General features: G+C 35.8%; 3 protein-coding genes across 3 annotated transcripts; 1 reads left to right on the top strand and 2 right to left on the bottom strand.

Annotated features, from left to right (window-relative positions):
• Positions 1-1,261: 1,261 nt before the first annotated feature.
• snx5 (sorting nexin 5) lies at positions 1,262-6,760 on the bottom strand. The gene is made up of 13 exons (XM_033979782.2): positions 6,597-6,760; positions 5,985-6,089; positions 5,795-5,905; positions 5,592-5,713; positions 5,391-5,514; positions 5,041-5,136; positions 4,860-4,965; positions 4,710-4,785; positions 4,588-4,627; positions 4,408-4,494; positions 3,947-4,106; positions 3,779-3,864; positions 1,262-2,193 (listed from the first exon to the last, which is right to left on the bottom strand). The coding sequence occupies exons 1-13, from the start codon at positions 6,630-6,632 to the stop codon at positions 2,143-2,145; spliced, it is 1,200 nt and encodes a 399-aa protein (XP_033835673.1). The 5' UTR covers positions 6,633-6,760; the 3' UTR covers positions 1,262-2,142.
• A 379-nt stretch (positions 6,761-7,139) lies between these two features.
• Positions 7,140-10,004, top strand: mgme1 (mitochondrial genome maintenance exonuclease 1). Its single transcript, XM_033979949.2, has 5 exons — positions 7,140-7,879; positions 8,296-8,533; positions 8,834-8,966; positions 9,324-9,454; positions 9,594-10,004. Exons 1-5 carry the CDS (start codon positions 7,357-7,359, stop codon positions 9,631-9,633), a joined length of 1,065 nt encoding a protein of 354 aa, XP_033835840.1. The 5' UTR covers positions 7,140-7,356; the 3' UTR covers positions 9,634-10,004.
• Positions 9,708-11,897, bottom strand: si:dkey-76k16.6 (uncharacterized protein LOC566817 homolog). The gene is made up of 5 exons (XM_055227245.1): positions 10,997-11,897; positions 10,811-10,921; positions 10,622-10,730; positions 10,190-10,316; positions 9,708-10,113 (listed from the first exon to the last, which is right to left on the bottom strand). Exons 1-5 carry the CDS (start codon positions 11,066-11,068, stop codon positions 9,708-9,710), a joined length of 825 nt encoding a protein of 274 aa, XP_055083220.1. The 5' UTR covers positions 11,069-11,897.
• Between the last annotated feature and the right edge of the window lie 6 nt (positions 11,898-11,903).

Below are 11,903 nucleotides of genomic sequence, written 5' to 3'. Positions count from 1 at the left end.
TCGTAATAAATACATATATTCAAAAAGGGATTACCCCATGACCATAGTTTGAGCTGAATGGGAAACACTGCTCTTGTCGGCAAATCTCAAGTGTTGCTGTAAAGTGGACCCATGGTTTCTGATGTACAATAACATGAAATTTGAAGAGTTTTATGAGAGTCCATTGAATCAGCAGGCAAATTCCTGGGCTCAGCAGCGCAGTACAAGAGGCTGCTATGTTCTTCACAGCTCACCGCTTTTAACTTCCATCTAAGTGGCAAAGGACATCATTGTTTTGTTAAAATATAGGGTTGCAAATAATTCCAGGGCAGTGTAATTTTAATTGATAGAGATTCTGGCGTCTGTAATTGTCAATGATAAAGTTGGGTCTTTTTAATTGAGAGGTTCACAGCAAATCTGACAGTAAAAGTGTGTGGTTTAGAGCAAAGTTCAGATTTAGGAGAAGGGAAATTTACAGCTTTTTCTGTCTGTTTTGTTTACGCTCAGAAAATGAATCCAGATTTTTTAAATTGTTTTTAACAGGACAAATAAAAAACTAATTGAAAATTGTGATTGATCAATATGAGGGGAAAAAAACCTACCGGTAATTTAAGTTTAATTAACTGCAGTAGTTCAACCATAATGTGATATTTAGTTTGATATGATATTTATCTACATTATGAAACATAATCGTGTCAGTGTAAAAAAATAAATATTAATTACTGGTGATATTTTGTATTCTTTCAGTAGTTTCAATGGGTTGTAAGTGTTGTAGTTGTAACAACCAAGTCTTTTGCTAATTTTCACTGTCCAGCTGAATCTGTGTATAAAAGTGCATTCTGGCTGTGATTCCCTGGTGTATCCTGGCATTTCCTCTGAGCCTACCTAATGTATTAGAATGCCTCGTTTCATGATCCGTGGTGGCCAATGGATTTAACACAACCTTCATACACACAGCTGCTTTTTAAGAGCTGCCTGCGGTTATGCTGCCCTCTAGTGGTCTCTTCATTATTATTTAGTTAGTTTGTCTCAGTCTGTCACAAGAAAAAGAAAACAGTAAAATATTAATGGCGTGTTACTAACTGAGGATGTTTTTATCCACTGTTTTTTGACAACTGTAAAACCAATTCCAAGTAATAAATATGTAATAACATTGATAGTAGTCATACATTTCTAATGTTCCACTATTTGTTAAAAATCTCACAAAATAAACAAATGTTTAATATTTTACTTCTGGTGAAAACAGAAATTAAGAAAGAAATTATACGACTAATACAGTAGGTCTTGGGAAAGTAGGATTTATTTATTCTCATCATTACAAATCTATAAAATACTTGGGTTCTCCAATAAAGACTATGGGAAGGTTTGCACATGAACTGGAATTCATAAGAAATACATTCACTTCTTTAAAAAACTATAATGCATTTTGACTTCACGTATCAGATTGTGATAAATTTTTCACCCTTTTAGTGCATCAGTTTAAAAAGTAAACTTCAGCAATGTACTTTACATTATGTGATACGAGCAGATTGCAATTAGAAATAAAACACTGAAAAAAAAAACATGAGACATGACATGTAGTGCAGAGGTGAGAAAGTAAAACATGTAGAAACCTATGTAGAAGTTACAGACCAAAGTACAGTTCCAATAAGATATCCACATTTTAAGTCTTATTTAACGCTTATGTAATTAGGTATTTAGTTTAGATCTGTTAAAAGGCACCAATGTTGTTTTATTGGCAAATATAAATTGCACTCTGCATATTATGTGGAAATGTGTTTAAAAAACTGAATGTAAATCAGGTAAACAAAATGGTACTTTCATGTATTTTCAATGGAGGTTAAACTAAGGTTGGCATAATAATAATTAATAAGACATGATAATACAAAACAAGGGAAAATTGTCAGAAATTATCAAATACATTGCCAGTCATAATTTGGAAAGTAAAGAAATTGTACATCCAAAACTAATGGATAAAGCATGGAGCATAGAAGAGTGTAAACACACAGGTATTCTGCTTAAGTATAAGACACTGGCTCGGTCTTGGGCAGGTTTATAAAGTGACATAAGGCCCATGGGTCAAAGGAGGAGAAGTTTTAAGTCCATCAAAAGCTCTACATATTTCCACTGAACAGGAGATGAAGGCAGAGTTATGTGGGTACATCACTTACTATTGATGAGGTCGATGCAGCCTTGCAATAGAGTGGCATTGTTCTGCACAAAAGGGAAGTCAGTTAGATATAGAGATGTGCGGTTAACTGAAGTTTTATTGAGCTCTAATGATATCAAACTGTCAATTATCAGCTTGGGGCTTTTGAGTCAAATATTCTACAGAGAAGGACAGACTTCAGACTTTGTAGGAATAAAATGGACTGTGTCTTAGGCCTAACAAGATAAATTTTGAAGTGCGATATATCGCTTAAGTAAATATAGACAATAAATGATAATATTGAAACCAAATCATAAAGCAGAATTACTCACAAAAAGTATTCTTAATGCACAATATTGTTAAAAAAGATGAACTGCAATAAATAAATAACAGAATGCAACACTTACATAGTTTGTTTGTATCTATAATGAGTCATAGAAGTTCATAAATCTAAACTCTACAGCGCAAATCTCATCATAGTACAAAAAAATAACCAAAATTTTCCAAGTAGTGCAAGGAAAAAGTACCCACGATAAATATTGTCCCATGAAAAAGTATTGTTTCATTTGTCATGTATTGAACGATAAGTCGATATATCATGACTGGCGTAGCATCTGTAATATTAAAAGCCAATGTATGTTTCACAGTTTAATACATTTCTGCTATATTACCCAGCCATATTTAGACATATCACTTTTTTCATTTAGACAATGTGTTTATCTTGACATATTTTGGCTGCAGGTTCCTAGCCTTCCTAAAACTTGAGACTTTGTGGCTGAAAAAAAGAAAGGAGCAAACAGCCAAAACATGTCAATGTAACTACAACTCCTTAACACAATGTCTGCCTAATAGAAAAAGTGATATGTCTATTTAATATAACTCAAGAGAAGATGGACATCATGAGTCAGTACAGTTTTCCAGTAAATACATACATCAAAACGTCTACAATTAATACAGAGAAGCGAAAGTTTGTCTACATAATAAAATTAAATAGCTGTACTGTATATCACCTATAAAATGTAACCAAAAAGATAAAAATCTAAAGTTCTTAACAAGGCTATTTAATGATATCTGAAGCATCTTCTGTTTACTGCGCTCTTAGTCTTTTCACATTAGTCAACAAAGACATTTACAGGCACATTGGTGATCGATGGTTTTCAAAAACAAAATCTGATTATTGCAATTTTAAAAATAATTACATTATTTATTTTGGTTAATATATCCCACCTATATTCAGCGTTGTTTGGAAGACAAATTAAATACATCATTACAAAATTGCACAATTGTAATTCAATCTAGGCATAAGTGCATTTTTTCCCCATTTGGTCAATTATTAGGCCAGTTGTTTGGGACAATTCAGACTTTTAAAATACTTAATCCTTAGAGGTTTCTTCTGGGATATAACTACTTGTTGTTTCTATTTTGAATGATTGATACAAAATAACATTTTAACCATCAGTAGTTTGTAATTCAGGTCAATTTAATAAGCTAAAAGATGGACTTGGGGAAAGCTGAAAATCTTTAAATTTGCAATAAAATGGGAAAACCTAAAGTATGCGTTTCACTACTGAATAAAGCCTTACTAGGAGCAGGCCACCAAACACTAATCTGTTCATTGCCTCAGCAGAAAAGAGACATCTCTACACTCACCTTGGCATGTTTTATCTCAAGTTCAGCCATCTCTATGAGGTTTTTCCGAAAGGCCACCACACGCCTTCCCTTGAAATTCGTGAGTTCTAGAGAAAACAAATACATTTAAATACTGTTTGTTCTTTCTGTTCTTTCATATGTTTTAATATTGCATCAAAAGACACAAACCTTTTTTTCCAGACTCTGAGAGCTTATCAAACTTCTGCAGACACTGCTGCTGGTGCTCCTCCGCTTGGGGGATGTCCTTGCCTTTCAGTCTGGCCTTGTCCAAAGCCTTGTTAGAGTTTTCATAATCAGCCAAAGCCCTGGCTCGTCTATACAACAGGTCCTATAAACAAGGATCACAGTTACTGCAGTTCAAGAGATAAAAAGGATTGTTTACTTAATTTAGTCAAATGTTTAAATGTTTTGTTGTTCTTCAGTTTAAATGACTCATTTAAAAAATATAGCTATTGAAATACGACAGCACTGGATTTCATGGAGGATTGAAGTAGACATTGATTAATTAACAATATAATCTCACAGATCCACAAGGGCTGAAGTTCTCACCCTTTTATGCAGTCACAGCTCCGTAAATGCCCTTATGCTCATAAACATTTATATTTATGCTTCATTCTTTTCAGTCTCACCTTTGCAGCCTGAATATCTCTCATGTAATACCTAAGTAGCTCTGTCAGTTTCAGCTCCTGGTCTGAAGCTACTCGTCCTTCCACTTTCTATAAAATACAAAGAAATCAAATTTGGCACATAAACCAGACATAAAAATCCTTTCCACATAGATACATATATTACATATGGAGTAGACTTACTCGTAATTTTTCAAACAGGTCAGACAATTTCTCTAAGTGCCTGGATAATAAATTGAAACACACTAAATTAGTGTTTATGTATAAAGCTCTATAATCAAATCCTTAAAAACTACCAAACGTACTTTTTATTTGCTGTACTGTCATCTGCTGAAATGCTGTTTAAAGTAGCAGAGATGCGAATGTAGTCATCAGCAATATCTGTTGAAAATAATTAAATACATGTTATTTGGGATACACTAGTCTTGATAATTATAAGATATAGTAAGCAATACTTTGGTGTGAACGGGTCATTTTTTCAGCTTTGGCAGTGGAGTCTTTAATCTTGCTGTAGTAATCGAGCAGGAATGTCTTCTCCTGCTCAAAAAAGTCATCAACTTCCTGAAAGAAACAAACACATAGTTACCAATTATTTCTGGAGAAAGCAATACAGCAATATAAGCTGTGACAACAAACCTTTATTCCCGAGATTAGGACCTCGTCTGCTGATTTAACCATGTTTTTGAAGAAACCTCCAAACATTTCCTTTGCATTCTTTCGCCTCACACTAAGCTACAGACAAAAGGGGAAATAAAACATTACACCTATTTGTATAATGCAAATAGTGGCTGTTCGCAAATAAATATCAAGTCAGTCATGCAATGGCTTGATCCTGTTAGCACACAAACACACTTCTACTGACGTAGGCTACAAATGCTGATCACAGCAGGACAGAGGGCATGTGTCACAACTCTCCAGTAAACTCCATTTCCTCCGTTTCCAGAACACAACCAGGGAAGTGAAGTCAGCATTAATGTGGAACTTACATCCTGATCGTACTCTAAGAAAATCTGGAAGTTTCTGTCTTTGCTTAAAACTGGATGTGAGGAGAGTCTCTGAAGGAAGACTTCATGCACTTGCACAGTTTTCTTGAACACAGCTAAGTATTCACTGAAAGAGAAAAAACAATATTAAGGAACTAGTTGTAAGTAAAATTATATGGCTCTTTACGGCTGTGTTGTACTTACGCTTCCAGTTCCTGTTTCATTTTAGTATACTCCTCTTTTGTCATAGTTGCCTCGCCTTCTCCAAGCTTATGCATCTTTTCACGAGGACCCTCAAAGTCAGGTTTAGGTGGTGCAGGTGGGATCTTTTAGAAACATGGGTGCATGTGTAAATTACATGGTTAATATGTTTAAATGTAAATAGTATTTGTGTTGAATCAACTTACAATGAGACCAGCATATTCCTCTGTCTCAACCAAAGTGTCGTGTAGCCAGATAAAGTCTTCATGCTGCCTGGGAACGGAAAACTCTGGCTTCTGGAAAGTGCTCAATGTTGTCTATAAGAAGAATGCGTTTTACATTTTAGATGCCAAGTGAAAAATGTACAGTTCTTTTAAATTTATTTAAAAACATTACCTTTGTATGGACAGTAAACTTGACTTTGTCCCTTTCACAAAGGGCATCAGGAATGTCAATGAGAAGTGAAGCATCATTGTTCAAGTCCACTGAAACTGAACGGATCTAAAAGAGAGTAACAAAGAAGTGATCAGAAAACATCTATTGCTAAAAATAAAAGTAATAAATTCAACATACCAAATTTCAGAAGTTAACAAACGAATTATTACACCCCTGTGACAGCTACAGCTTAGATAAACTCCAGCTTTTAATATAGGACACTAGACAAATGGCATATCATTTTAAGTCAGCTGATCCAACCAATTTGAGAAGCAATGTCCACGCGTAAATGTCTCTAGCAACAGTGAGTAAAAGCAACACCGTGGCTTATTATAGCTTTATGCAGTGCCTACCAGTGCACAAGTTTACTCTGAATTATTTAGGCTTAACTTTGAGTCTCAAGTATTTATCCCGCGTTGAATGGTGTTGTTTTATTTCTCATATTCCGCTATAGCTTTTGGTAGCATGGTTATCTGTGGGCGATAGTAAGTTAGCTAAACAGCAACAGGCTAACCGGGTCTACAAGTATTGATTTTGGTGCAGTTTGCATGGTAAAAAATAGACAAAACTTACTTTTTCCTTATTGCTTTCGTCTAAAGTAGATGTCATGCTGGTGCTACACAAAACCGAGTGTGTAACAAAAGCAAGGGAACAGCAAAAATAGTCAAACAAAATCCAGGAAGCTCTCTGCTGTTGGAGAGATGCCTGACGAGAAGCTGTCAACTATTTTTTTTCTGCACTCATTTTGGTGACGATCACGGAAGATAAAGTCCCGCCCCAGGCTTAATATGACTGGACAGTGACAAATGCAGAAGTCCAACGATTCGTCTGAAACCAAATCAATCATAATCCATCTTGAACTGGTTATTTCAAGATTAACCGCGTTGATAATTAAATAAATTGAATAAGAAACGCGTTAAATATATTATATTTCAAATTGCATTCGCTGCATTGAATGGAATATAAACACAGATAAAAAACATATTTACAATTTTGAGCTGCACGGACACATTTAAATGACGGACAATATTGTTTGGGAAATGTAGTTGTTAGTATCACCCAATTCCATTATCATATGCCCTCAAAGAACTACAAGTCCCACACCAATAGATCCATAACAGAACCGTGTGCAACGAAACGAGCGCGTCGTTTGGAAACGTTTCTGCTTTTTGAAGATTCTTCCTTAGGACATGTCTGGACAAGTGCTGAAAACAAAACTACCTCAATATAAGTAAACGAAACTCAAATTGAGTAGTCAATACCCACGTTTACCTCAAGACAAGGATAATAGACTCTTTGTTGTTTTTCGAGTTGTTGTGCAACGTTTACGGGAATGTTCGCTGTCAGAAATGTTCTGGGCATTATCGCACAAATGCCTAATTGTTGTGCCTCCCACCTCTTAGTGACTCACTTATCTTTGTGTCACGGGTTACAATCTCCAAAGAGACACAGCCCGTACAGCACCGTGGACACAGAACGCTATTCCTCTCTAGTGAAGTCTGCCATGTCAAGAGTCAGCTCACAGACCCCTCTGACTATCCTGGAGGAGGATGACCACATTTATGGACCTGTTCTTAAGTCTCCCCCACCGACCACACTCACGAGAGGAGAGGTGAGGACACCCAAAGTGCTCCATCCTTTTTTACATCCCCAAGAGATAACAGAGGAGGAGGCAGAGACAGGAGGACCACCAGCTCGGATCCACCTGAACAGGGGACAGGGCAGGAGTGCTATCCCAAGTGTGACTCGCATCCTGCAGCAGACTATGTCCACAGAGCAGATGTTTTACCTGGAGAGATGGAAGAGGAGGATGGTGCAGGAGCTTGGAGAGGAGGGCTTCAAGGAGTACAGCCAGAGTAAGTGTCTCAGATAGACTATTTATAGTATATAGTATAGTATAATATATTTACCAGAACCCTAAAAATGAACGTTTAACTCTCCGTTGATTATAACAAATAATTACAGCAATATACAGACATAACCATGTTGCTATTTAGGACTAGTCAAGTTAAACATTTAGGATCTTAGAATTTACATATAATAGTATCTACTGATTTTAAGCCGGTTTCACTAGAAGTCTGGTCTGGTAATCACATTATTATCAGTGGAAAGCATGTGTCTAATCAATAGGACATTTTGTAATAATCAAATGTAGCATTAAAACTGCCACAGCATTTTGTCTGGTCACGCTGAAATGTTTCATAATAGTGTAATGACTCATGTGTTTTGATGTCCAAATACCATAATAAGAAACTTTGTTTTTTCCCTCCAGATCTATTTAAACAGGGGAAGACATTTCATTCAGTTTTGGAGGAGACTTTAACATCTGGTGTGAAATGGACTGACCGGGACCCCTTTGAGATGTCCCAGTACCCCCCTGAGGTCTGCGGGTACATGAAGAGTGTGTCACATGTCCTGGATGATGTCCGAGAAGTGCATGCTATAGAGAGCACTGTTCAACACAACACACTGAATTATCTCGGCATTGTGGACTGTGTGGCTCGCTACAGGTAATTTGCATTCAGAAACAAATTAGAGAACAAATGTGGATAAAGAGGTTTACTTTGGTAGTAATGTACATTAAAATGAAAAGCTTATTATTTACATTATTTTGTGGTTACATGTAACAGTGATGTTGACATTCTTATGATCTAAGTTTTGGCTTTTAGTAATAGAAACATTTGAATTTGAACTTAATAGAATGTAATTAAGCTAAACTAATCTAATTAAAATAATCATAATTTAACTGATGGAATCCAACTGCAACTGCAATAATTCTTGAATATCTGTGTATTACTTTTATCATACAGAGGTGTCTTATGCGTAATTGATTGGAAGACTTCAGAAAAACCGAAACCATTTCTCAGCAACACATATGACAACCCAATCCAAGTCGCAGCCTACGCAGGAGCTTTGAACACTGATGCCAACTACAAATACCAGGTGTTTTATTCATACTGATTTATTTTCTATATGTACTTTCCATGTAGATTTTATTGCTCTGCCTGGAATATTACAGTATGGCATTAAACAATTGTGCTTATTACATATGTATTCAATTACAGAGTTTTGATTGCTTAAAAGGTTATTTAAGATCTGCCCTTTAACTTGGCCTGCTTGTCTCCATGGATATAGACATGTTGCCATAATGTTATTTATTCCAGGTAAAGCAATAACATCTACATGGAGACAAGCAGGTGATGGCCAGAAAAGTTGCATAGTGCTCCTTTAACTGCAAATGTTCCGCATTTATTCATTTCAACAAACAGGCCACTACTAATTATCTTTTGTATTATGCAGGTTGAGAATGGGCTAATAGTTGTCGCCTACAAAGATGGCTCACCTGCTCACGCCCATCAGTTGAACTTTGAGCTGATGTTAGATTACTGGAAAACATGGCTGCTCCGTCTCGAAGATTATTTTGAAAAGAGGTACAAAAAGTGTTATAAGAATGTTTTTATAAATATGTTGTAGTTGAGATTACATGCTTAGGAAGTTAGCTTAATTTCATGTTACATTTTTTGAGATTGCACTAATGTTAATTGTAACTAACATCTTGACTTTTTTCAGGTCTGCTCAAGCTTCAAATAACTTTCCAGAAAAGAGATGAGCTGCAGACAAGTTTGATTTGATGTTATTGATTGAGAACTGAATTAATTTTTTTTATGCAAACAACAACAATCATTATTTAGCATTTGGGGTGAAGTCAAACCAAGATTCTCTATATGTAGGTTCTTCTTCGTTAAATCCTAACCCTTTGAAAAGCTCATAAGAGACTGTATTGCCCTCTTCAATGAAGCAATACACTGGATATCCCTCAGTAAAGAGTCTTCTAGCCAGTTCACTGATCACCACTTTGGCATAGCCCTTTCCTCTATGTTCAGGAACGGTGTACAACATTCCCATAGAGCAGCATGCATATGTTAAAACCCAGGACACGGGCCTTCCTTCTGCATCAAAAACGCAACAGGATGGGAAGTTTCTCACCATGTTTTGAATCATTCTTAAAGCATCTTTTTGTCCAAACTTCCACGTCTTATTGACAATTTCAATGTGGGATTCATTCAAAAAACCTATAGAGATTCCAGCACTTCACAAAAAGGAGAATGCTTTTAGTAGAGTTATGAAATCAAAATTTTAAAATAAATTTTAACAGTAAGTTTTACCAGTTGATATCAGGGAGCTTGGACACATCTTTTAGGATCATCATGTGACACACAGCCAGATGTCTGCATACAATGTGTTTTTCTGACGCCGCTGCTTTAAATATTGCTCTGTTGTCAAGAGTAGTACCTATCAATTAGAAAAGTACTTGACCATGATCCAAAGTAAGAAATAACCTTTAACATTTAATATTGAATTCTGACAGAACATCTCACAGAGTGTAAATGAATAATAAAGTAAAACTAGCTTAAAGAACAATGTATTTCTAATTGAAAAAAATATATACTTTTATTTTGATGAATTAAAAACAAAAAATATTTAAATAATGTTACCCATTTGTAGTTGCAGCAATTTAACATTGGTGTGAAAGTGTCTTGTTCATACACTGCTGAACTTAACACTTGAGGTCTAGTATAAACCAGACTAATACTTACCTACACAGAAGAACTTTGACCAATCAAACACCTTAGAATTTCTTATTACTTCTTTCAATGTTGCTTCACTTGTTGCAAAAACGTCGATGTCTTTAAACAAGTCCCCTTCCTGGATATAAGTAAAAAAAGAAGTTCAATAAGTTGTGGCCTTAACCTTAAATTGTGTGTGAAGCAGCCTATGTTGCGAACCTGTTTACAAACTGGTTTGCAAACTACAACATTAAAGTCAGGCCATTGGTCCACAAAAACCTTCACTGGGTCAGACTGACCCCTGAGCATCAACAGCAAATATCCGTGCACCTTTATAAAAAAGTGGTTAATGAGAAAATATCAAGAATAGAATGTGCTTATAAGATTGTAAAGACACGTGCATACCTTTATAGAGCGGGGTAAATATTCTTTCAGTTTAACTTTTGCGTTCTTTACTTGCTCTGCTGTCAGTTCCATTATAGCCTGCGTTTTCTTGTGGGTAAATGTAAAAAAAAAAAAATCAAATCAAATCATGCGCTGCCGTACATGAAAAGAGCGTGTGGAGCAGACCGCCGCACTTCTCTGTACAGTACTGTACAGTTAGCCCCGCCCACTCTGGCACCGCACGCACCCCTGGCACAGCGCACGCACCGAGCACGCACTGACAGCAGGCAGAGAGAAGCTTGTCATCGGTCGATACTGTATCGCAGTTTCGCCACGAAAAAAATAAAGCCTCAATGATGAAACTCCTTCCGTAATTTCAAGATGATCTCGCGTGCAGCTATTAAAGGGATTTACTTGTCAAAAATTGTGTTTTCGTACATCATCTACAGCAAAACCAAAACACTGGACATTAGCAAAAATACTGCCTTATATTTTACTGCCATAATTTTGATTTACCTTTTATTTAAATAATGTTTATGGTATTTTATTGGTATTTTAGTGCTTTTGTTTTGATAGTCAGGTGGGAACTGTTTTATGTGTTTCCGTTGGAACATTGATAGAGACGCACGCCTGGTTTACAAGCTGCAGTGTCACGTGTCTTCTAGCTAAGCTAATTAAAATAAAAATAAAGTTAGTAAAGGTATATTTTAAAGTCATTCTACCTCCCAAATATGGGCCAGCTACCGAGGTTTGTGTTTTGTAAGTTTCTTTTTTATTTTTTATTTTATGTATTTTATTATACTTATACAGTTCTAATTGTAATTTATGTGAATTCTTTTAGTTCAACGGTGGCGTTGGTGGCATCAGTAGCCATGGCTGCATATTCAAATTCAAGATTGAACAAACCACAATAAAGATTAAGCAAGCC

The sequence above is a fragment of the Periophthalmus magnuspinnatus genome, chromosome 15 (assembly GCF_009829125.3).
Source record: "Periophthalmus magnuspinnatus isolate fPerMag1 chromosome 15, fPerMag1.2.pri, whole genome shotgun sequence".
Lineage (NCBI taxonomy): Eukaryota > Metazoa > Chordata > Actinopteri > Gobiiformes > Gobiidae > Periophthalmus > Periophthalmus magnuspinnatus.
This window is presented reverse-complemented; position numbering and strand designations above follow the sequence as displayed.

Bases quoted from the DNA above. Each gene is read 5' to 3' on its own strand.
- snx5 (XM_033979782.2), bottom strand. From the start codon at position 6,632: ATGACATCTACTTTAGACGAAAGCAATAAGGAAAAA. The intron at 5,906-5,984 runs GTAATGTTTTTA...TTCTTCTTATAG, and splicing joins AGTTTACTGTCCATACAAAG to ACAACATTGAGCACTTTCCA. The intron at 2,194-3,778 runs GTGAGTGTAGAG...CCTTTTGTGCAG, and splicing joins TTGAGATAAAACATGCCAAG to AACAATGCCACTCTATTGCA.
- mgme1 (XM_033979949.2), top strand. From the start codon at position 7,357: ATGTTCGCTGTCAGAAATGTTCTGGGCATTATCGCACAAATGCCTAAT. The intron at 7,880-8,295 runs GTAAGTGTCTCA...TTTTCCCTCCAG, and splicing joins CTTCAAGGAGTACAGCCAGA to ATCTATTTAAACAGGGGAAG. The intron at 8,534-8,833 runs GTAATTTGCATT...TTTATCATACAG, and splicing joins GACTGTGTGGCTCGCTACAG to AGGTGTCTTATGCGTAATTG.
- si:dkey-76k16.6 (XM_055227245.1), bottom strand. From the start codon at position 11,068: ATGGAACTGACAGCAGAGCAAGTAAAGAACGCAAAAGTTAAACTGAAA. The intron at 10,922-10,996 runs GTATGCACGTGT...TTTTTTATAAAG, and splicing joins ATTTACCCCGCTCTATAAAG to GTGCACGGATATTTGCTGTT. The intron at 10,114-10,189 runs GTAAAACTTACT...CTTTTTGTGAAG, and splicing joins AAGCTCCCTGATATCAACTG to TGCTGGAATCTCTATAGGTT.